The 25851-nt window shown below is 38.0% G+C and overlaps 1 protein-coding gene across 5 annotated transcripts in view; it reads left to right on the forward strand.

The window, feature by feature from the left end:
• Nucleotides 1-25851, forward strand: part of Rabgap1l (RAB GTPase activating protein 1 like) — a 560109-nt gene that overhangs the window by 291721 nt on the left and 242537 nt on the right. For all 5 annotated transcript variants that reach the window (XM_035445764.1, XM_035445765.1, XM_035445766.1 and 2 more), the window contains one exon: nucleotides 21756-21869. In XM_035445764.1, the coding sequence (XP_035301655.1) occupies nucleotides 21756-21869 (114 nt within the window). The remainder of the gene's footprint in view (nucleotides 1-21755; nucleotides 21870-25851) is intronic.

A 25851-nucleotide genomic window follows, 5' to 3' on the forward strand; every position in this document is an offset into this window, starting at 1 on the left:
ACCTCAATTATAGGCTCCATTCTCCCAGGTTCACACCACCTTTAGAATGGTAAACCCATGCTGCATCAGATTCATTGCAGTATACCTCAAAGACCCCCCTGAATCTTGGCAAGTCCGTCTTTGAAGAGAAATGTGTTGAGTTAACAAGCCTTGAGCCCTGGGAAAAAGCAGTTGGCCTGTTTCAAACAAAAATATAGAAGTTACTGATGGGAATTGTTTTAGTGAAAGTATTCTAACATGTGTGTAGAGCACATCCACACAAGGTAATGAAGTGTCTGCTTAAATTATTTTCATTTTAAAATTCTGAACTTTAAAATACACAATTTGAGAAAAAATCATATAATCAGTTAAATAATTTATCATTTCAAGAGACAATGTGTTCAGATGTTTACCATTATAGTCAGATAGAATGCTTGCCTTGAAATTATAATAAATGAATTGAACCCACGGGGCACTGTGGTACATGCCTTTGACTCCAGCATGATGGAGGTAGAGGCAGGAGGATCTCTGTGAATTCAAAGCCCTATAGTCTACTTAGCAAGCTCCTGGCTAGCCCAGGCTATATAGAGAGATCCTATCTCGAAAAGAAAAAAGAGAAAAAAGAGAGAGAAGAAAAAAAAGAAAGAAAAAAGTTTTTTTTTTTTACTTCTTCAGAAAAATAAAGAATATTTACATGTGACACAGCAGTGGGGAAGAAAGCTGAAGCATAAATGGTAGCATTCATTATTTTTTTATTATTATTAAATTATTAATATTTTCACATATACTTTCCCTCTCCCTCTCCCTCCCCCCACCCCCATTCCTTCTCCCCCACCTCCAACCTACCCCCCACCCCATCCACCCGCCACTCCCCAGGCAGGGTAGGGCCCCCAACCAGGGTTCCACCAAGTCCACCAAATCTTCCTGTGCTGGGCCTAGGCCCCTCCCCATGTGTTCAGAGACAGAGCGAATCCCTTCAAGTGGGATGGGCTCTCGAAGTCCCTCCCACCCACCAGGGCAAAACGCCAGTCCACCTCCCTCTGGAGTCATTCATGATTTCTAGTTTCCTTGGGGTAGAGGATTATAGGCTGGTAAACCTTTGCTCTATGTCTAAAAATCCCAGGAGTGCAGGGGCCTCCCCATTGGCATCCATGATCAGGGGGCTGGATTAGTCCTGTACTGTCCTCCCAAAGAGCATCTGGGGTCGATATGCTTTCCCTTTTTCAGGCCAACTGTTTCTGTGGGTTTCTCCAACCAGGTACAGACCCCTTCGTTCTTCATTCCTCCCTCTCTTCAACTGAGTTCCAGATTTCAGCTCAGTGTATTTCTGTGGATGTCTGTCTCTGCTCTCATCAGCCACTGGATGAGGACTCTAGAATAGCATAGAGAGTATTCATCAATCTCATTCTAGGGGAAGGGTTTCTAGGCCAACTTCTCCTCCACTGCCCAGACTGTCAGATCGTGTCATCCTTATAGGTCTCTGGAGATCTTCCTAGTTCCAGATCTCTTCTCGGACCTATAGTGACTCCCTCTGATATGGTATCTCTCATCCTGCTCTCTCTCCTCTATTCTTCCCCCAACTCAATATATCTGCTCCTCCATTTCTTCTCCTCTACTCTTCATCTTGTGCTCTTATTGTGGCAGCACCCACTTCCCTACCCTCATGCTCTCAATTAGCTCGGGAGTTCATGCCATTTCCCATTCCTGGGGTCCATTTATCCCTTAGAGTCATTCATGATTTCTAGTTTCCTTGGGGTAGAGGATTATAGGCTGGTAAACCTTTGCTCTATGTCTAAAAATCATATATGAGTGAGTACATACCATGTTTGTCTTTTTGTGATTGGGTTACCTCACTCAGGATGGTTTCTTCTAGTTCCATCCATTTGCCTGCGAATTTCAAGATTCCATTGCTTTTTTCTGCTGAGTAGTACTCCATTGTATAAATGTACCACATTTTCTCTTTCCATTCTTCAGTTGAGGGGCATCTAGGTTGTTTCCAGGTTCTGGCTATTACAAACAATGCTGCTATGAACATGGTTGAACATATGTCCTTGTTGTATGGACAAGCAGTATTTGGGTATATACCCAAGAGAGGAATGGCTGGATCTTGAGGTAGATTGATTCCCATTTTTCTGAGCAACCGCCATACTGATTTCCAAAGTGGTCTTACAAGTTCACACTCCCACCAGCAATGGAGGAGTGTTCCTTCTTCTCCACAACCTCTCCAGCATAGGTTGTCATTGGTATTTTTGATTTTAGCCATTCTGACAGGTGTGAGGTGGTATCTCAGAGTTGTTTTGAGTTGCATTTCTCTGATGGCCAAGGATTTTGAACACTTTCTTAAGTGTCTTTCAGCCATTTCAGATTCCTCTGTTGAAAAATCTCTGTTTAGTTCTGCACCCCACTTTTTAATTTCATTGTATGGTGTTTTGGTGGCTAGCTTCTTGAGCTCCTTGTATATTTTGGAAATCAGACCTCTGTCAGATGTGGGGCTGGTGAAGATTTTTTCCCATTCTGTGGGTGGTCGTTTTGTCTTACTGACTGTGTCCTTTGCCTTACAGAAGCTTCTCAGTTTCAAGAGGTCCCATTTATTAATTGCAGACCTCAGTGTCTGTGCTTCTGGCGTGATGTTCAGGAATCGTTCTCCTGTGCCAATTTGTTCAAGGGTTGTTCCCACTTTCTCTTCTAAAAGATTCAGTGTGGCTGGGTTTATGGAGAGATCTTTGATCCATTTGCACTTAAGTTTCGTGCATGGTGACAAGTATGGATCTATCTGCAATTTTCTGCATGTTCGAATCCAATTGTGCCAGCACCATTTGTTGAAGATGCTATCTTTTTTCCATTGTATGGATTTAGCACCTTTGTCAAAAATAAGGTGTTCGTAGGTGCGTGGGTTAATATCTGGGTCTTCAATTCGATTCCATTGGTCTATCTGTCTATTCTTGTGCCAATACCAAGCTGTTTTCAGAACTATGGCTCTATAGTAGACCTTGAAGTCAGGGATGGTGATGCCTCCAGAGGATCTTTTATTGTAAAGAGTTGTTTTGGCTATCCTAGGTTTTTTATTTTTCCATATAAAGTTGAGTATTGTTCTTTCAATGTCTGTGAAAAACTGTGTTGGGATTTTGATGGGGATTGCATTAAATCTGTAGATTGCTTTTGGTAGAATTGCCATTTTTACTATGTTAATTCTGCCTATCCAAGAGCACGGGAGATCTTTCCACTTTCTGGTATCTTCTTTAATTTCTTTCTTTAAAGTCTCAAAGTTCTTATTGTACAGGTCTTTCACTTTTTTGGTTAGTGTTACCCCCAGATAGTGTTGCTTGTGGATATTGTGAAAGGTGATGTTTCCATGATTTCTTTCTCATTGAGTTTATCATCTGTATACAGTAGGGCTACAGATTTATTTAAGTTAATTTTGTATCCTGCTACCTTGCTGAAGGTGTTTATCAGCTGTAGGAGTTTCCTGGTAGAGTTTTTCGGGTCACTTATGTAGACTATCATGTCATCTGCAAATAGTGAAAGTTTGACTTCGTCCTTTCCAATTTGTATCCCTTTGATATCCTGATCTTGTCTTATTGCTCTAGCTAGAACTTCAAGAACAATATTGAAGAGATATGGAGAGAGTGGACATCCTTGTCTTGTTCCTGATTTTAGAGGAAATGCTTTGAGTTTCTCTCCATTTAGTTTGATGTTGGCTATTGGTTTGGTGTATATCGCATTTATCATGTTTAGATATGTTCCTGTTATTCCTGTTCTCTCCAAGATCTTTATCATGAAGGGATGTTGGATTTTGTCAAAGGCCTTTTCAGCATCTAGTGAGATGATCATGTGGTTTTTCTTTTTCAGTTTGTTTATATGGTGGATTACATTGATGGTTTTTCGTATATTGAACCATCCTTGCATCCCTGGGATGAAGCCCACTTGATCGTGGTGGATGATTTTTCTGATATGTTCTTGGATTCGATTAGCCAATATTTTATTGAGTATTTTAGCATCAATGTTCATGAGAGATATTGGTCTGTAGTTCTCTTTCTTATTCTTATCTTTGTGTGGCTTGGGTATCAAAGTGATTGTAGCCTCATAGAAGGAGTTTGGCAATATCCCATCTGCTTCTATTGTGCGGAACAGTTTGAGGAGTATTGGTATCAGCTCTTGTTTGAATTTCTGGTAGAATTCTGCAGTGAAGCCATCTGGTCCTGGGCTTTTTTTGGTTGGGAGGCTTTTGATGACTGCTTCTATTTCATTAGGGGTTATGGGTCGATTTAAATTGTTTATCTGATCTTGATTTAATTTTGGTAAGTGATATTTATCCAGGAAACTGTCCATTTCCATTAGATTTTCGAATTTTGTGGAGTACAGATTTTCAAAGTATGACCTAAAGATTCTCTGGATTTCCACAGTGTCCGTTGTTATATCCCCCTTTTCGTTTCTGATTTTGTTAATTAGTGTGCTCTCTCTCTGCCTTTTGGTTAGTTTGGCTAGAGGTTTGTCTATCTTGTTGATCTTCTCAAAGAACCAACTCTTTGTTTCATTGATTCTTTGTAATGTTTTCCTAGTTTCTACTTTATTGATTTCAGCTCTCAGGTTGATTATTTCCTGGCGTCTACTCCTCCTTGGTGAGTTTGCTTCTTTTTGCTCTAGTGTTTTCAGTTGTTCTGTCAGTTCTCTAATGTGACTTTTTTCTAGTTTCTTCATGTGGGCACTTAGTGCTATGAACTTCCCTCTTAGGACTGCTTTCAGAGTGTCCCATAAATTTGGGTATGTTGTGTCTGCATTTTCATTAGAATCTAGGAAGTCTTTAATTTGTTTTTTTATTTCTTCCTCAACCCAGGAATGGTGCAATTGGGTGTTATTCATTTTCCAAAAGTTTGCAGGTTTCCTGCCATTTGTATTGTTGCTGAATTCTAGCTTTAATGCATGGTGGTCTGATAAGATACAGGGGGTTATTTCAATTCTTTTGTAATTGTGGAGGTTTGCTTTGTTGCCTACTATGTGGTCAATTTTGGAGAAGGTGCCATGTGGTGCTGAGAAGAAGGTATATTCTTTTGAGTTTGGATGGAATGCTCTATAGATATCCGTTAACCCCAGTTGGGCCATGACTTCTTTCAGATCCTCTGTTTCTTTGTTAAGTTTTTGTCTGGTAATTATTGAAAATATATAGCTTATGAATTATTTGCCTTAAAGAGGCAATTGCTTCTTTTCACCCAGTCCATAAATTCCACTGTTTTTCAGATTGTTTCCTGATAATTCTTTACATAAATATTTGTAAAATTTGAATACCAGAGAAAGAACTTGACATCTGTTAAGGCACTAAAATCTCTAGTGTAGGTTTGTGTTATGTGCTTTTTCCAGATGTCAATTGATAAATCTCCTTTATTTGGCATTGATTAGAGGACAGTGTTTATGAAATGAACATTCTCAGCATCTTTGTCATTTGTTCACTGGAGGAATCTTTGTCTGTTCTCTGCCTCCTTGTGTTATGAGACTGCAGACCAGTCTGCTGTATCTTAATGTGATCTTGCTTTCCGGGTCATCAATTCAGTATTTCTGGGCCTCTCAGACTCAGTGTTCTCATTAATGATGATGTCTGTCCATTGTTATCTAGATGTCCTCATTTTCCTCCTAGTCTTTCTGAGTTTAGATCACATCTTTGTGATTCTATTCATAGTGGTTTCTTTAACTTTTCAAAGTGTCTCCCCACCTTCACCAAGTAAATTAACACAGCTTGCTTAGAAGTCTATTGCGGTTATTTTAATATCAAACAAGGTACCTTTCAGACCGTCATATTATTCGAAGTTAAAATAACATCTGAATATACTCAGAATTTGCTTTTCCTGACACTGCAATGTGATCTTGACTGCAGGATTTAGAGAATAAAACTATAGAATTCCACTTAAATGTCAGTTAATGGTAATCAATAACTAAAATTTAAATGTATTTCCCTATGGTGATATATTGTTTATGATCTAATAAAGCTTGCCTGAAGATCAGAGAAGCAAAGCAGTCAAGTCACCAGAGAGCTCTTACCTCTCTCTACCCAGGCTGGGGCAATCCTGTCCTCACCCTGGCTGAAGACTAATTGTCAGAATACCAAATGCCTTGCTACTATTTTGTATATCTCTCTAGTGCTGGGATTAAAGGCATGAACTCTGTTTCTCTTTCAGACTGATTCACTCTCATGTAGCCCTGGGTAGCCTTGAACTCACAGAGATCCATCTGCCTCTGTCTCTTGAGTCCTGTGTTTAAAGGTGTGTGCCACCACTGCCTGGCCTCTTATGGCTGTGGCTCTCTTTGTACTCTGATCTCCAGGCAAGTTTTATTATTTCCCATGTAAAAAGTTCTCAAAACAGTATTTTATGTAGCAACCCTAAAACTGGAACAAAGAAGCTTTTAATCCTGTGGATTTAGAAGCCTATTTATTTCAGCATGTTTGACTGAATTGGGTTTCTTCATAGGGCACTGGTTCTTGTAATAATTGCTCTATTGCACTCCTCCTGCTCTGCTCTGCACTATTGCCATGCCCCTCATGCCACTCTTTCCCTCTTTCAGGCTCCTAATTTCCTTGATTGTCCTTGTGGGCAGTGGTACAGAGGCACTCCTTAGGTCTGCTTCCCTGCCAGGTTTCTCTGTCTGTCCCTAGCTTTCTGTGGGAATTTCCTTAGGGGCAGAAACAGAGGTGTCTTCTTGGTTAATGAAGTTGCACCCTTGTTCTTTGGTAACGAAAGCCAGCAAGCTTTCTTCCCTTGTCCCTGTAGTTCTTTAATTTGCTACGTTAAAAAAAAAAAAAAAAGTTATGCGCCTCACAGTATCCTAGTTGCTTTCAAAGGCTTCGTTTACATTATGATCTTGATATACTATCACATCCATGATTGGCATCTGCAAATATTCATTTGAAAGAATGTTGTTTTGGTGTGCTACTTAAACTGTCTTCATAAGCAGTTTAGCCTAATCTGAGTTGATTTGAGCAAAATGTGTGTTTCATAAATCTGTGAAAAAGGTTCTTTGATCCTTTGTTGCTACACTTTAGGAAGCTGACACTGTGAACAATGTATGGTGACTTGTTCCAAAGTGACTTCCAAATCAGTTCTGACCAAGTAGAATCCTTACATTGGCTGTGGCCAGGATCCCAATAGGTAAATTCTGCATTGTGACGGCTTTCGTAAACTTTCTTTTCCAGGAACCAGCTTAAAGATTCAAAGGCTACATATAAATGTACAGCAAAGGAAAATTTTCCTTACCTTAACTTCCATTTATGGATTAGTATGAGGCAATGCCCACCTTCTACATTTCTGTAGACTCTTTCTGGACTCCCTGCCTTTTTTTTTTTTTTTTTTTTTTGCTTTACCATTTTTCTTTCATAGAGTCATTTACTCAACAAATACTTCTTCCATCCTACATACAGGACACTGTATTGCTACCATAAATAAGATGATGTTCCTTCACTAGAGAGAGATAAGATATGACTTGCAGCAATATATTGTAGGCTTTACATATGCATATGTAACTTGATATTGTATTAATATAGAGGAAGGACATATTTTCAACTGAGATCATTAGGAAAGCACTATGAAAGACATATAATGAGCCTTTGCAAATGAATAATATTTCAGTTGGTGGGAAGTGGGACTGTTTAGACAGAAGAAATTGTACAAAAACATTGAAGCTTAAAAGAGCAATGCAACTTTGCAGATGGAATGTTATACAGACAGAAATGAGGGCTTTTCAGTTTGAGCCAACAGCTAGTACCATGTTACATATAGATTTTTAATGCTACCAAAGAGCCCCCTAATGCTTCACACAGATTAACCTAAAAGGACTTATGGGCTGATTGAATGGGGGAAAAATTAAAGATGTGATGATATGTCAGCTGTTGAAATTCTCTACGTATAGTGATACATACTATTCTGAGCTGGGTAGTAGTCAGGCAGTGGATACACATACAACCCTGATGACCAGAATGATGGCCTAATGAAAATGCAAATTTTGTGTGTATTGTGAACTTCTTAACATTTACCTACTAACACGCAAAATGTTTTGTGTATTAACTTGATATCAACAACTGAAAGCTTTGGGCACATTGAGATTTTGCTTGTGGCAATAGGCTCAGTAAAATCACAGAACCAGTCAAGTTCATAGAATGAGCCCTTCTTTTAGTTCGTAGGGCCATTGACTTAAGTCAGATAGCTCATACCACACTTAATACAGGAGGAATAAGTGAAATTTCTTTTAATTTTATATTCTTAACCTTTATTAGAAATTCAGACTTTTAAAATCCCTTTCTGGTTTTTTAGTTCTGTTAAGGAGAAATTCCCTAAAAATGACTTGAGTGGCATAAAAATCAAAAGCAAATATGTATATTGATTAAAGGCATGTGGGTGTGTTTTAAACATGGCAACGAATTTACCATAAATAGTTTCTAGTCCCCAAATTTCCACGGACTTTCACATACCACAATGTGGAGGTACATTGATAGGGATTTTCTGGTTCTTACCTAAACCTGTGAGCTTCAAGCAGTTTTACTAAGAAAAAGCTAACATGTCAATAATAAACTTAAGGTGTGTGTGTGTGTGTGTGTGTGTGTGTGTGTGTGTGTGTGTGTGTGTGTGTGTGTGTTGTGTATACTGGAGATTAAGTCTAGGGCCTATATATGCTAGATACATGTTCTCCCACTGAGATATATTCCTGGCCCCAAACCTGAGATTAAAAAAAAAAACATATTAAATATAATTTGCTTTTGTAAGAGGTTTGAAACTATTAATTATGTGACTTGTTTCTTATTGAAGTAATGACTGGGTAGATGAGCCAATAGGTAAAGCAATTGTTACCTAAGCATGAGGACCTGAGTTTGAATCCCTAGAACTCATGTATATCCCGGTGCCATAATGTCTGTGTGTAATCTAGTGCTCCTATGATGGGATGCAAGGCAGGGACAGAGAGTGCCTTGAGACTTATTGGACCAGCTGTCCTGGTCTGAACACTGGTGAGCAACCAAGAGACCCTCTTTCAAACAAGGTGGGAAGTGAAGCACAACACCCAAGGTTGTCCTCTGACTTTTACACCATTGTCATGGCTCATGTACATGTGCCTTACATGAATGGGCACTTAGATATCACACATATGTATCATGTATATTTGTGCACACATCCACAGAGAGACTTTTTAAAAATGATGGAACATTTGAATGCATTAATCTTTTTATCTTTTTTATTTTAGGATATTTTATTATCCAATACAAATGTCCTGTACAACCTTTAATATTCACAAGGTGGTAGGTGACTCCAATTAGGCCATGGACAAGGCCATGAATAATATAGTCTTGTATCTGGCTTAGTTACTCAGTCAAGGGCATTTAATGTCACTCAATACAGTCTGAGAAAAACTTATTCAAAGGCATTCATTGGTGGATATCCCCTTTGTTAATAATCTTTTTATCTTTTACATGTGTAAAATTTATTTTTTTTCCTGAGGCTATGGATTGAACCTAGGGCCTCATGCATGCTATGTAACTGCTTTGCTATTACATTATATCCCAGACTTCCCTCTCTTGCCTCCTCTCTCTTTTTTAAAAAATTACTTCTATTTTGAAATATGAAGCTTAATAAGAACTACAAGCAGTGTTTTGACTATTAAAGAAAATACTAAAAGGTAGATAGGAGTTCTCGTTTCTATTTTAAGACAGAAACATCTTATTTTTATAATTATTTTCATGTGCCTTTTTTAGTATTAGAACTGTGGAACCTTTTTTTCCCAACTTTTTTTTATTTGAATTAGGAACAGGATTGTTTTACAAGACAATCCCGTTTCCCTTCTCCCACCCATCCTCCTCTACCCGCCTCCCCCCCACACACACTGAAACCTTATCTGTCACATATCTTCTCTGCTCCCCCTGGATGGTGGAGGCCTTCCATAGGGTGTCATCAGAGTCTTTCGTTTCCTTTGGGGTAGGGCCTAAGCCCACCCCCATGTGTCTTGGCTCAGGGAGTATTCCTCTATATGGACTGGGCTCCCAAAGTCCACACCTATGCTAGGGATAAATACTGGGCTTCTACAGGAGGTCCCATAGATTTCCGAGGTTTCCTCACAGAAACCCATGTTCCTGGGGTCTGGATCAGTCCCATGCTGGTATTCCAGCTATCTGCATCTGGGTTCTAGTTCAGATCAGTGATTAATTATTGGTGTCTGCTTCTACTTCCACCAGCTGCTGGATGAGGGCATATAAGTCAGTCATCAATCTCATAATCAGGGGAGGGCATTTGAGGTAGCCTCTCCTCTGTTGCTGAGATAGTTAGCTGGTTCATCTTTGTAGATCTCCAGACATTTCCCTAGTGCCTGATTTCTCTGTAAACCAAAAGTGTCTCCCTCTATTATATCTCCAAGAACTGTGGAACCTTTGGTATGTATTTTGCTGTGAAATTTAGTAAGTCACTGCTTTTTCACATAATAAGCAATATATGCTTACCCTGTCTGCTTTTCTCATTCTAATTTATTCAGTACTCTTTACTAATTGTCTAGTAAAGTCTGAGGCACAAAAGTAAAAACTGATCATGGCTCACTTGAAGATGGCAAGCAAAAGAGGGCATCCAGACATGAGTTCCAGTTAATTAACTGCTGCAGTGATGTTCAGAGAACCAAATAGGGTACTAGGATAAAAGGAAGAAGAAACAGTCATCCTGTGTGTCTCCTCAGAAACAGGAAAGAGACCCATGGGAGAAACTCTGAAGTGAGGTTTGCACTTAACGTTTTAAATGTAGAATGACATCTCTGTCAGACATGTTGTTCCTAGATAACAGTTTTTGCACATTTGCTGGTGGGTTACATAGATGCTTGTTAAAAATACAGATTACTGCAAGTGCTATAGAGATTTTGGGAGTGCAAATCTAAGTAGGAGCTTGGAAAATGTGCTGTGAAGCAGCTTCTCGCATAATACTGATAGTCAAAACGGTTTGCCATCTGCTTTAGTAAAGACATAGGAGAGGAGAGTTAGTTGTTGATGTCAGAGGCAGGCATGCCACTTCCCAAGGAGAGCTTTAAGAAGGAATGAAACATGAACTGAGGATAGAAACACCCTGTAAGAATGAGGAGTGAGAAGAGGAAAGAAAAAAAGAATTTTGTAATGATAGACTTTTTCCTGGAGCTAGAATGCATAATTATCTAAGTCTTTGAGTGATAACATGCATTTCTGGATCCACACAGGGAAAAAATGTGTTGAATAAAAAAATGTAGGACTGGAGCAATAGTTCAGTTTATAAGAGTGCTGGCTGCTCTTCTAAGGGACTTGGATTCATTTCCAAGACCTACCTGGTAACACTAACAACCATCCGTAACATAATTCTAGGGGATCCACAGGTACTGCTTGCATGTGGTGCACAGGCAAACATGCAGGAAAACCCTGATACACAGAAAATCAAATATTTCTTTTATATACATTGTTTCTTGTGATTTAGCTTTATTACAAAAGGGTTTCTCCTCTGTTCTATCTCACAATGATTTGTTCTCTTAAAAGTGGAAGAGTTAAAGCTCTGAAAAAACTGGAATTTACTATCTTGAATGAGAAGAATGAAAAAGTACATTATATGGAAAGAAACATGAAACATTAACTCGGATTTAGGAAAACAAAAAAGCTGCAATACTAGATGTGATTAGGATATTTAACTGAAGTGGGCTTTTTGATTGAGAACTAAGAGAACTCATATAGTCTCTTAGGAACAAAGCTGTTCATTCTTAGATATTCCTATCTCACCATAATTTGTATATTTTTTATTCTTAGATAAGTAACAACTTATGTCAGTGGAAATGTACTGTCATAAAAAGGGATAAAATGGGAATTTTATAAGTTGATTTGGTATAAAAATCATTTGTCTTAGCTGGGTGTTGGTAGCACATGCCTTTATTCCCAGCACTCAGGAGGTAGAGGCAGGTGGATCTTTGTGAGTTCGAGGCCATCCTGGTCTACAGAGCTAGTTCCAGGACAGCCAGGGCTACACAGAGAAACTTTGTCTCAAAAAACCAAACCAAAACAAAACAAAACAAAACAAATCACTTGTCTGTTGTCAAAACTCATATTCCAGGGTATGGGAATGGTCAACTTTAATGTACTTTACACACACACACACACACACACACACACACACACACACACACACACACACACACACAGTGCCTCACTTAGCTATTTTAGCATGCAAAAAAACTGAACTGGTCAGTTTTTTTTTTCTTTAAATGTATAACCCAGGCTAGAGTACATTGCCTCTGTTTTGATAATCCAGGTGATCGTTTAAACAATTTAAATTAACAAGATCAGTTCAATAATTACAAGGTCTGTTTTTCAATTTGTGTGCTTCAATTCATTAATAAGATGTAGATGTTTACTTAAACAAATGGTCAAGTGGTTAACAGTAGTTCTGTTATATGTAATTCCTGAGGATCTATGTTAAAAAGCTCTGTGTGAATGCTACAATCATGTTGGAAACCATGACCCCAGTGGGCCCATCTAGCTGTGTCAATATATCAGTGTATGGTATATGTATGTACAAAGATGTCAGAAATAAATGCCCATGACTCTAGTGAGCCCATCTAGATTTGGCAGTGTGTCAGTATACCACATTTGTGTTTGCATTTGCAGTTTACATGAAGACCGGGGATGTTGAGTTCTTCAGCTGCTCTCAACTTATTTTTTTGAGCCATGGTCTCTCTGAACCTAGAGATGACCAGTTGATTAGACTTGTCTAGCCAATGTGTTTCTGAGACTTGCCTTTCTATACTATCAGTCCTAGGGTTACAGGGGGTATCTGGTATTTACATGGGTTCTAGGGGTCCAAACTCAAGTTCTCATATTGCACAGCTGCCATCTCCATAGTACCCAGACTTTTAAAAAAGTTATCTGAAGTAAAATCAAAAGAAACTTTTATTTTGAATAATATATTATAGACAGGAAAAGGTTTGTAGTTATATCTTTAAACTGAACAGATTTGTGTGAGAATATCACAGTGAAGTCTTCAGATTTGTTGATTTTGCTGGGCATAGTGGAACACAGTGGTCATGTAAGCACTTGAGAAGCTGAGGAAGGATTCTGAGGGTGAAATCAGGCCAAGCTATGTAACAGTTTTGACTTTAAGAAGAAGAATATTGGGTGTTTATGAATCTAACCAACTTCAGAGTTAGAGTCCATACCAAATTGCCCTGACCTGACACCAGAGGTAAATGGAAGAGGTTACCAAAAGTCCCCATCTGGTGTATAATTCACTAGAGGCAACCCCACGTCTAAGAAAAAGCTGTAATGGTCACAGTTAGAAGTTTTACATGTAAAGGAAGCAGAAGAATGCTAGCCAAGGAAAGCATATAAAGGCAGCACCCAGGAGAAGCACTACTCAAGGCATCCTGTCTTCTCCCACTGGAGTCATAGATATTTGTTTCCTGACATCAATATATGACAATATACATAGACTGTTGTTAGCTAAGGAAGCCAACTCACTATGCTGAGCTGAGTTTGTATTGTGTGCAGTCACATGTAGTCTCTACCTCTTTCTACAACTCCATGGGTCAAAGCCTTCATCCTTGGTCACATTATGACCAAGGCCTCCCATGATATTGTATGAGCTTAGTGATCACTTCAAAATATCCAGTGAAAAATGCCAGTTCTCTTTGGGGGTAAGGTTCTTTCTTCACCACCTGCCTGCAGTTTTCAAATAGTAAAAGTGCACAAGGGCAAACTGAAAGAGTGGTTCCTAAAACTGTAAGTCAGATGGAATAGCTCTTCATTGCCTACTGGATTAAATTAAAATGTTTTTTTAATTCCAGATCACCTTTGCATACTCTCTATCCACTCAATGCTGCCTTTTATGTATTCCCTTCTTAGCCAATTAGAATCTTATCTGCTGAGGATGGCAGGTGCTGTGTTGGAGCCTCTGCACACACCATTTTTGCTGTTAGTCTCATGGCCTTTTGTTTTGAGCCAATCTAGCTGTCTGCAGTGCTCAGTACAAACTGCCTATATCTCTTGTGAAAGGTAACTATGCCACCTGAATAGTTTTGGAGTCACATTTTTCTTTGAACTCTTAAAATTAACATCACCTATATGAAATATTTGTCTGTTAGCATATCTTTCCTTCCATCATTATTTATTTCCACTCATCTTTATGAGTAGATGTTAATCCTCCTGCTATTCAGAAACCATACAGACTCTTTCTTATACCTTTTTAATTCTCTCGGATACTGTTGCAGGGCCTTCTTGCACATTAGCACATGTTAAAATTATAAATGGCAAATTTTCATAGGTAGATGTGTAACTAGGGGTGTATTATTCAAACATATAAATTGAAGCATTTTGTAAAGTCATCTAAATTATATTTTAGAAATGTTTGAGATATTAATCAAGAAAAGTGGAATAAATTTTAGTTTAAGACATTTTGGAAATAAATTGGTCACAGAACGCTTTAAAACATTATTTAAAGTATGTCATCCATCCCTACTTCTTTTCCCTGAATATTAATACTCATTCTCTAAATATTTGTGTTTTTACTCAGAGAAGCAAAGGTACTCTACTTAAGTGCTAGCCTCTCCTCACTCCCTTTTCATTTCTTCCTAACACTTTTCACTGATGAGCCACTGCTGCATATTTATTTAATGCCTTCATTGACAGATTCTCCGTTGTGGTGGGGACATCTTGCTAGAAACCATGTGCTCTGCGCCTGGGAGAGGGCTGATTCTTAGAGAGTGCCCCGAGAAGTATCTTCCGAACACACAAATGATTTCAAACTGTAGAGCAAATTGAAAGCTTATTTTACATACATTTGTCTTATTTGTCACCCAATTTGAGGTATAACTGAGGTTGGAGAGATTAAAAAATAAGAATCTAGAATGATTGGAGGAATGATAAGATGCTTTCAAAGTTTCTAAAAAGTATTTAACTAATAGTAAGGTGCATGGGTGGTTAAAGATCTGTAAAACAATGACTAATTTCAATGAGGCATATTTGTCAAATTGTGTCCTTAGCAGAGAGAAATTCTTGGACTTTTTGAAAAAAAGCAAAACAATATTATTTTTGTTCTTTCCATGATACATACAGAGCTATTTTGTAAAATTTTAGTATTTCAAGGATTTAAAGGAACAATTTGATCATAATTCAATAATGTAAGAATAATATAAAACTAGGAATATGTTTATCTTAACAAATAAGAGCATGGAGCTCAGCTTTTCCCCTTCATTCTGAAAAAGAATATTTCCTTCTGATAGAGACTTGACATTACCGTGTTCTCATTTGAATCTTTAATTTGGAATAATGAACTCTTGGCAGCCCAGTGATTGAATACAGAGCTGGTGTAGCTTTAGCATATTTCAGATATTTGAGTCTAAAAGTAACCTCGAGTGTTTGTTAGCTTTGTCTACACTCTGCAGTGCTTGAAGATATCCAGTGCTATATTCCAGTCCCATGCTTCCATTCCCATCTTGGCACTTGGTGCCTGTAGGGTTTGAGTAGATGTGGCCCCCATAGACTTGTGTGTTTTAACACTTGGCCCATAGGGGTGGCACTATTAGGACATCTGGCCTTGTTGGAGTAGGTATGGCCTTTTTGGAGGATGTATGTCACTTGGAGGTGGGCTTTGAGGTCTCATATATGCTTGAGCTATACACAGTGTGACAATTCACTTCCTGTTGCCTGTGTATCAAGATGCAGTATTCTCAGCTCCTTTACAAGCTCCATGGCTACATGCATGCTTCCATTCTTCTTGCTATGATGATAATGGACTGAACCTCTGATACTATAAGACAGCCCCAATTAAATGCTTTTCTTTATAAGAGTTGTCAAGGTCATGGTGTCTCTTTACAGCAATAGAAACCTTAACGAAGACAGTACCCATTATAAGTACTGTCTATAAGCCCACTCCCCCCCACCTTCTGATCTCTCTGCTTCTCGTTCTTTCTTTTTTAAATTTTAATTGTAACTTTTGAGACAGGGTGTCATTATTTAGTTCTGGCTTTCCAGACTGTAGACCAGACTGGCCTCCAATTCACAGAGATCTGCCTGAATCTCCCTCCCTGAGTTCTGGGATTAAAGGTGTGTTTCACTACACCCAGATGCCTTTAGTTCTTATAGCTGCTACATTCTTCCGAGAGCAAATATTTATTTATTGTATATGAGTGACATGTTTTCACATACACTAGAAGAGGGAATCATATCCCGTTACAGATGGTTGTGAGTCACCATGTGGTTGCTGGGAATTGAACTCAGGACCTCTGGAAGAGCAGCCGGTGCTCTTAACAGCTGAGACATCTCTCCAGCCCCAGTTTATTTATAATATGATTGTTTAATTTTATCTTTGCCTTTATATACCTGACTCAAGTTAAGACTCCATTCTGTATTCAAGAGATAAAATTGGCAATGATTCAGCATTTTGCTACTGTTTCTTGCTCATGATTTTAGCAGCACATTTGAAACTAGAATATACTTTAAACTTTCTCCTTATATCTCTGACTCTGGATTTTTGGCAAACATCAAGGCAGATAAACAAGACTCACCACTGCAAACCCATCTGCTTTCAGGGACACATAAGCAGACCAGTTTGTGATGTTTTACCATCCAACATAGAACCGAAGGAAGATCCCTGTAGGGTAAGAGTAGAAGATACATTCTAAGGTCAAAACATTTTTAGCTGTGATTCATTTATCTTCCTACTGATTGTGGCTAGCGATAGTTCACACTGGCATTTTTAATATCTCTGGCAGATTGGAATGATGCTCATAAAGTTGGATTGATTTTGTGGTAGATAGGAAGTAACAGCACATCTGATGCTTTAGGGTTGACTGATGCAAAAAGGTTCTGTCATGGTGCTAGGAATATGAAAAACCAAGGTGTCGCCAGGTGTTTCACACACCTGTTAAGGCCATGTGTGGAAGTAGTCACCCTTACTATAATGCCGTTTTAGTTCTTGACAGCTCAAAAGTTGTTTCATAAAAAAAATAATAGGATGTGGTCCTTCCAAGCCTGTCTTCCTAATGCTTCTTGACACTTGAGTGCTGTATTCACTTTTTTTCTACAAGAAACAAGTAAGCGATGATTCTCTTCTGGTAGGAATTATGAGAATTACAAGAATGCCAGGTATATATGTGCCACTGGATCTCATGCAACATTCTTGATGGGAAACTTCATTTGAATGTGCCTGAAGATAAACTCTTTATCATGTCTCTTTGGCTTGCTTTTAAACTGATATTTAACAAATTGCATGGTACCTCTGTTGGACCATGGATTTTCTACCTTTCTTGAGGATAGGTTTAGTCTTAGGACTTAAAAATTTGGAAAAAGGCAAAAATTTGAAAGGTAGACTTCTATTTTGGTATGGTGATAGACTTGTATGCAGGATAAGAATGAACCTTTCAGACTTTGTTACAAACTTTTTCTTGTTTTGTGGTCCCAAATATGGGCTAACCTAACAAGGCAAGAGAAAGGAGGGCCTTTCGGACTTAGACTGTAAGTGAAGTTCTTAGTGATGTTCCACAGGGAAACATGCAATTATTGCAGTGCCATATGTCTTCTTCATAACCATGACTTCAACTGTTCTTTAGAATCTGATTTCTGAAGTAATGGTAGAAATGGTGACTGTCTTGGTAGATTTTGCCACAACTTTACCATCTTTCTCATCCTCCTTCATAGTATTCTTGCTGAAAACTTTCTTTGTTGGGTCAGTTATGTGAAACCTGGAGCCAATAATTTCTCACTTTGTTTTTTGTTATTAGATTAATAGATACAGTTATAATTTAGGACATGTATGTGTGGTAAGTAGTTAAGAGTAGAGTATGTATAGATTAATAAATTCTAGTGAATTGGCTTCCTAATCATGATTCTTACGCTACTCAAAGATATTCATTTATTCTTTAAATTATGGAAGGTCTCTAGAATGTCTGAAGTATATACTCATCAAAAAATTTAAACAGTTAAATATTGCATGCTCAATATATAATAGGTAGAGTGTTAAACACTCTTACTTGTATTATATCATTCTAAGCAATACTATATATATTTGATGTTCACAGAGAAACTGATACTCCATAAGAACAAATAATTCATTTCAAATTCTGTTGGTATTGTGAGAAAAACAGACGGTATATCACAGTCTGGCTGCTGAACCACCACAGTCAATTCTGAAGACCAGAATGGGTACTGTTTTTCCTGAGAAGTAAATTATGGGTTAAGTTGGGAGTCTAGACAGTGGTCAAGTGGAAGTCCATGGAAGGATGATTTCTGTATTCTCACAGTGGAGGCAATTGCCATGTCTTCGACAAGTTCTGCTATGAGGTCTTTCAAGAAGATAACCTCATCATTTTCTGTTGTGCTAGGAAAGGTTTTTAGAAATATATAAATAACTGGTTTTTTTTTTTACCTGAAACCTTTTACACACATTTATATGATGAATTATTTGACCCTTCTTCAGCTGGGTGATTCCTCAAATAAAGAGAAGTAGAAGCATGATGTTATAGGATGTGTAGAATAACTATAGCTGGCAGTAATAACTTGAGTGTTATACAATGACTAGTAGAGAAAATATTTATTCCATGTGTTTTTCACATCATGTATCTTGATCCCATTTACACACACACACACACACACACACACACACACACACACACACACACACACACACACGCATACGTGAGAATGGTGCACACAATGGTAATGGGTTTACTAAGTACCTTTATTTTGAACATTGCACATTACTTTAGCCTGTCTACTCTTAAAACAAAATACCCAAGGTTGGGTAATTTTGAGCACACCAGATGGGTGACCTCCATGGTGTTGAAAGCATGCGTGAAGAGGGAGAGATGACTTAGGACTGGAAAGAAGAGTTGGGGTGGGGGGAGGAGCTGTTACTTCCATTTTCAAACAATTTTGTCACAAGACTTAGCCTGAGATCCACAAGAATTACAGTAATTTTTTATTTAAGGACAGTGCTCCTCCACCATACACTAGGACCCACCTTTTAAAGGTTTCACCATCTCCTATTATCCCCCAATTAGAACCAAATTTCCAATGTATGAACCCTTAAGTGATGTACTAAAACCACATCCAAATTATAGCACATTATACTCTGTGTCTATATTTCTGTATCATTTAAAATTAGATGCAATTAAAATTGTGATCACAGTAGAGTAATTGTCCATTTGAGGCCCTATATTGGGTGAACTTAAAAAAAAAAAAAAACTCAGGAAAGGAAAGTTATCAGAAAGTATTAGTTTTATTTTCCTTTATTTTTGTAAATAAGGCAGATCAAGAATGCATAGATAAATTATGCTTAGTGATATGCAAACATACTTTTTAGAAATTTTTGACCAATTTCTCTTCCTCTGAATCAGACTATTTGGTTATCAGGTTTTCATATTCAGAATCCCACATGCTAAACAGGTGTTCCACCACTGACATACAGATCCTTACGTCTGTAATGTAATTTTTTTATATATTAGCATTCTGCTTACCCTCTTCCAGACATCTCCCAAATCTTCACTATGTTAGAAAATTCATTTCCTCATCAAGTATCAGGTTTTTTTTTTTGTTCTTTGTTTTTTTTGGGGTTTTGAGACAGGGTTTCTCTGTGTAGCTTTGGAGCCTATCCTGGCACTCGCTCTGGAGACCAGGCTGTCCTCGAACCCACAGAGATCTGCCTGCCTCTGCCTCCTGAGTGCTGGTATCAGTTCTTTCTATGTATTTATTCCTTTTACTTAAGCTATTTAAAACATTAAAGTTCCATGTTTATTCAGCTTTAGTATTCCATTCATGTAAGCCACCAGAATGTCCTCTGGACTGCCTTATCAAACATATGCTAGCAAATTTAGAACGTGTCATTTTGCTTCCTTTCTTACTCTACATGATATAAGATCTAATTACCACCCAGCATGAAGTAACAGCTGATGTGGAAAAGGCAGCAAGAGAAGGTCCTGACTTAGCTGATCAGCTGCCTGCTCCTTGTATGCTTCTCAGCTACAAGGAGAAGGAACCAGTGTCATTAAAGCAACTCACATTTTAAACACCCTTCCATTTCTGCTATGGGGCGGAAAGTCTATTTGTTCAGTCTTTGAGGAATCAAGACATTAAACAGTGCATTTAATTTGCAATTAGCAGTCTTTAATACATCTATGAATTGTACAAAGTATTTTCATCATTAAAGCTATTCATCCTGTTTTCTTGACAATTAAATAGATAAAACAAATATTTCCAGGATTAAAATAAAACCAAGGTAATACTCAGTCTTTTTAAAACGAAGTTCAGAATTTTATATAATTTTGAGCTTTCCTTTTCCAAATTTCTATAAAAACACTTCTTAAATTCATGTTTTAAAATGTAAGCTTCTATATTGTAGGTTGTAGGATTCTTAATTGTAGAATGAATGAGTTATGCAATTAGCTTAGTCTCTCTCTCTCTCTCTCTCTCTCTCTCTCTCTCTGTGTGTGTGTGTGTGTGTGTGTGTGTGTGTGTGGTGGGGAGGAGGGTGATCAAAGTTTCATTTACCATATTGCCCTTGATTAAAAAATAGAAAACACATTATTTAGCAATGAAAAGAAATATGTGCTCTATTATTATTTGAAGTACATGTAATTATGGCAGCTCTAGAGGGAGAATATCTGAATCAAACCTGAAAGTACAACTAGGCCTGGTGATCTATGATTATAGTCCCAGTACTCTGGAGATGGAGGCAGGAGAATCCAGTCTACTGCTAGCCTTAGTAACAACCCTAAAACTGTATACATGTTGGACTTTTAGGAATTTATCCTTTAAAATGCACATGCATACGCATGCACACGTGCACACACATACATGCACATGCATGTGCACAGACACACATGCAGGGGGGCTGAACAGACAGCTTATGGTTAAAAGAGTTTCTATAGGACCTGAGTTCAGTTACAAAAACTCATATCTTCTGGCATACAACCAACTGTAACACCAAATTCATGGGTTCTGCTTGTCTTCTGCCCTCTGTGGACACCTTCCCACATGTGACATAATTTCACAGAAACACACACATAAACTAAAATAAAACAATGAATTATAAATCTTTAAAACAACAAATATATATGTGTATATATATTTATATACACACAAACAAAAGTATTCTTTAGGAAATGAAAAAATAGAAAAATGCTAATAGGATAATATTAAAGAAATTATAGTATACCCAAAAACAGATGTATTTCCTTCTTTTTTAAAAGCTGATTTTGTCTTGATAAGGAACAATCTGTAATTGATCTCAGTAAGTGAAAGAAACACAGTTTTTCTCTAGAAATGTGGGTATACAAATTTTTTTTCAGTCTTCCCAAATAAACACACACAAATGCACGCACACACCTTGTAGACAGACATGTGAAAGGATGAAAGGTGGTGGCATTTACCTTAGGTAGAGCAGTAAAGTGTCTCCAATTAAAGGAGAGAGGTTGTTTGCTTTTACATTTTATTTTGTGTGGGCATGTATGTATGTATGTATGTGTGGGGGTATGTGCATGCCATGGTGTACATGTGGAGTTTAGAGGCCTTGCAATAGTTGGTTCTCTCCTACCTCCATATGGGTCCTAGAGATCAAATTCAGGTCATCAGATTTGGTTACAAGAGCCTTTACTTCCTGACTCTCCCTAATGGCTTATTTTATTTTATTTTATTTTATTTTTTGAAAGGTTAGATTTTTTAGGTATACTTTTTTATATCCTTTAAACTTTTATGTACATGTATTATTTTACGTAATTGAAAATAATTTTACATGAATAATCAATTCCACTTTTGTTTTCCTTTTTAGGACTCTGCACAAGAGAGTGTTATTACTCGAGATATTCATCGTACGTTTCCTGCACATGATTACTTCAAAGACACAGGAGGAGATGGACAGGAATCTCTCTACAAGATCTGCAAGGTTGGGCTCTGCCCTCACTTTTTCTAATTTGTTGTTCAGGGCTGTATTTTAGGGACATCTACTAAAGATTGTTATATGTACTATGAATTAATATAAACTCAGAGACAGATATTGGGGTTCAAGCTGAAGATCAGAGAAGCAAAGCAGTCATCCAGTAACTCTTACCTCTACCAAGTCTGAAATGGAGATCCTGTCTTCCCTGTGACTAGAAACTAGATCTCTTCCTGTCCTTAACGTGGCTGGACACTAATTTCCACATGAGCCCTTTGCTTCTTCCTTATATACCTCTCTAGTTCTGGGATTAAAGGCATGAGCTCTGTTACTCTTTTAGACTGATTCACTGTCATTAGTCCTGGGTGGCCTTGAACTCACTGAGATCTATTTGCCTGTCTCCTGAGTCCTAGGATAAAAGGTATGTGCCACTACTGTCCAGCTTCTCTGGCTAATTGGTGTGTCTGGCTTTGCATTCTGATCTTCAGTGGCTTTATTAGATCATAAACAATGTATCCCCACAGTCATATTTTCTGTCTACATGTTTTATTTGCACTGTGTTCCCTGCTTACCCATGCACCGCCAGACCCTTTACAGTGATCTTGGAAGGTGACCTTCTTGCTTCCTCTTCTGAAGGAAGCACAGCACAATCCCACTAGCAGGAAAAGAACAGAAGGTCCTCTCAGATGAGATAATGTGAGAATTGACTCCATTTTTTGACTATAGGCAAATGTGAGAACTGGTGTGGGCCGCTTGTTGAGTACTGGCAAGTTCCTATATCTTTTGTGTGATTCTTACATTTCATTTTGAAATCTTTCATCTTCTTTGTCATTAATAGACCTAGAAAAAAGCTGCTTCATTATTTGTAGTCAAATATTCTGTCAGGAGAGAAGAGCCAATAACTTACTGATTTCTTAGGTAAAATCAGAAATACATAGTGAAGCATGGTTAAGCCTAAGTACTGTTCTCACCTGTCGTTCTCATAGAGAGTGTCAGTGAACAGTGGGTGACACACAGTGGCATCTGATAGTGCAAAGAAAAAGCAAATGCCTAGTTTGATGATAATGCCTAAATAATCCATTTAGCTTTTCTAATGGGTAGTAAAGAGCCAGTAGCTATTCTGAAGTATTCACAGATCCCTTTCATTTGGTAGTTGCTGTTGTTTTGTGTTGTTTTGTTTTATTAGCACTCATAGAAATGCTTGCCAAGAATTGCTACCTAAGAATCATTGTTAAACTTTGGACATTGAAATGGCAATGGCATATCTCTCAGCAAAATGCTTCTTGCATGCTATGGTTTCCCCTTTTTCATATCCTCCCCCCTCCCTCCCTCCCTCCCTCCCTCCCTCCTCCCTCCTCCCTCCCTCCCCCTCCCTGCCTCCCTCCCTCCCTCCCCTTTTCTCTTCTCTTCTTCTTCCTTCCTTCTCTTCCCTGTTCCCTTTCTTCTATCCCTTTTCCTTTCCCTCTCTCCCTCCTCTGCTTCTCTTTCTCATTTTTCTCCTCTTCTCTCTTCCCTTCTCTCTAGCTCTCTACCTCTCCTCATCTAGCTATTTCAGTATATTATATACAGATCAGAATGTGGGTTGTAGATATGGTTTAGCATTAGAGTGCCTTTGTAGCACAAACAGGGCTCTGGCATTGACCTTGAGCACAAAATTAAAACAATAAAAGTAATTAAGTCAATAAATTAATCTAGTTTTACACAAGTCCTTTTTTAACCAGAAATATGTAAATATTTAAAATTTGGCTGTATAATGATCTCTGCAAAATCTAGCTTAAAAAGTTTAAGTGTTTTAAATTTCTTTTTATTTAAATTAAAAGCAATCTTATTTTACATACCAATCCCAGTTCCCTCTCACTCCTGTCCTCCCATTCTCCCCACCAACGCCCATCCACATCTCAGGGAGGGTGAGACCTCCCATGGGGGATCATCAAAGTCTGTCACACATTTGGGGCAGGACCTAGGCCCTTCCCCGTGTATCTAGACTGTGAGAGTATCCCTCCATAGGGAATGGGCTCCCAAAGCTCATTCGTGCACTAGGGATAAATACTGGTTCAACTGCCAGAGACTCCATAGACTCTGGCCCCCCTACTGACACCCACATTCAGGGAGCCTGGTTCGGTCTTACACTGGTTCCCCAGCTGTCAGACTGGGGTCCATGAACTCCTACTTGCTCAGGTCAGATGTTTCTGTGGGTTTCCCCAGCATGGTCTTGACTCCTTTGCTTGTCCCACCTCCCCCTCTACAACTAGATTCCAGTAGTTTGGTTCAGGGCTAAGCTGTGAATCTCTGCTTCTGCTTCCATCACCTGCTGGATGAAGGCTCTATGATGGCTTTTAAGGTAGGCATCAATCATTATAGGGGAGGGGCATTTAAGGTAGCATCTCTGCTATTGCTTAGATTCTTAGTTGGTATAGTCTTTGTGGATCTCTGGAAATTTCCCTAGTGTCAGATTTCTCATTAAGCCCATAATGGCTCCCTCTATTAAGGTATCTCTTTCCTTGCTCTTCTTCTCCATTCTTCCCCCAACTTTACCTTCCTGATTACTCATTTTCTTCTCTCCCCTGGCCTTAAATTTTTAAAATTTAAAAATCATCTAGTTTAAAAATTATCAAAAAATGTTGTATATTCATTATATACCTGTAAAAAGTAAAAGAATTATGACAGTTTTTCCTATGAGCTTAAAAATTCTATAAGCAAATTAGCTTCTGGTTCACATAAAAAGTGTAGAAAATTTTATAAAGTTACTAAGTTGATTTAGAAGAATCTAGCTTGTGATATATGGAGTAGCATTTCCCCCTGGCACTTAATATATTATAAGCCAGTCATTGGCTTTTCCCTCACTTTTTCTCTGCTTTATACTACTTTTTTCATGTGACTAAAACATATGGCTCTATATTCTTTCAGTTCTGGTTTACTATTTGGATCCATTGTAGTAAAAATATTATTTGTTTCATTATATAATATTTGAAAGAGAAATCTCTTGGGAAAAAGTGCTATAATGTTAGTATATAAGAAACACTGTAGTTTTGTAAAAGGCCTATAATTCTGTTGCTTGTATGTAAAATCGTTCTTTCTTTTAAAGTCAGACACAGTACAAGGATTGGTACTATGACTATTTTATTTTACTACTCAACTAGAGGGAGTGCTGAACACAAAGATACAGGTTCACTGATGAGCACTTGTAACTTCTTGGTATCCTTTGCTTTGTTATGATAAATAGTCCAGCTCTTATCCTTTATAGAATAGTCATCAGTGCATTTATATACATATTACCTAGTCATCCTAGACTCTCTGCGTATTTTACCACATAAATGGAAAGTGGTAAAGCTCTTTCTGAATGAAGAAGGTTACAAAATATGGATCTAAGATACTTATTGAGGAGTAGCATAAATTTTACTAAATTTTTGAATATATGGAAAATAAAATAAAATTCAAAGGATCAAACAAAAGTTATTCAGGAATTTAATCTTATTATATGTACCATAAATAACTTTATAGTATGTTGTATGGTATAGGTTAGTAGAGATACATCTATGAAAAAATATTGTGGAACCTAAAATTTGCTAGAGTTCTACTGCATGGACCAGTTAGCTTGTGACTGACCTGTCTTTTCTTCTCGACTTGCTGTTTTTTAGTAGTTTGGGCTTATCAGAAAACCTTAGTTGGTAGTATCATATAAAATAGTTTTGCATAATTATAGTATATATTTATTATATGGCATTTTCATAACTAGTATTGGACTAAACAATTGTTTTCAAGCTTCTTTCTCTTTTTAAAAATTAATGTATTTACACTCTGTGTGTTGGGTGTGCTGGAGGGCATGTGTGTACATGTGAAGGTCAGGGGACCAATCACAAGAGTCAAATCTCTTCTTCCATCCTGTGAAGAGTCCCAGGGATTAAACTCAGCTTGTTTTGTCAGGCTGCTTGGCAGCAGGTGCACTTACCTGCTGAGCTTGCTTGCTTGCCTTAATTTGCTTATTGAATCC

This window comes from Cricetulus griseus, chromosome 5 (genome assembly GCF_003668045.3).
Source record: "Cricetulus griseus strain 17A/GY chromosome 5, alternate assembly CriGri-PICRH-1.0, whole genome shotgun sequence".
In the NCBI taxonomy this organism is placed as follows: domain Eukaryota; kingdom Metazoa; phylum Chordata; class Mammalia; order Rodentia; family Cricetidae; genus Cricetulus; species Cricetulus griseus.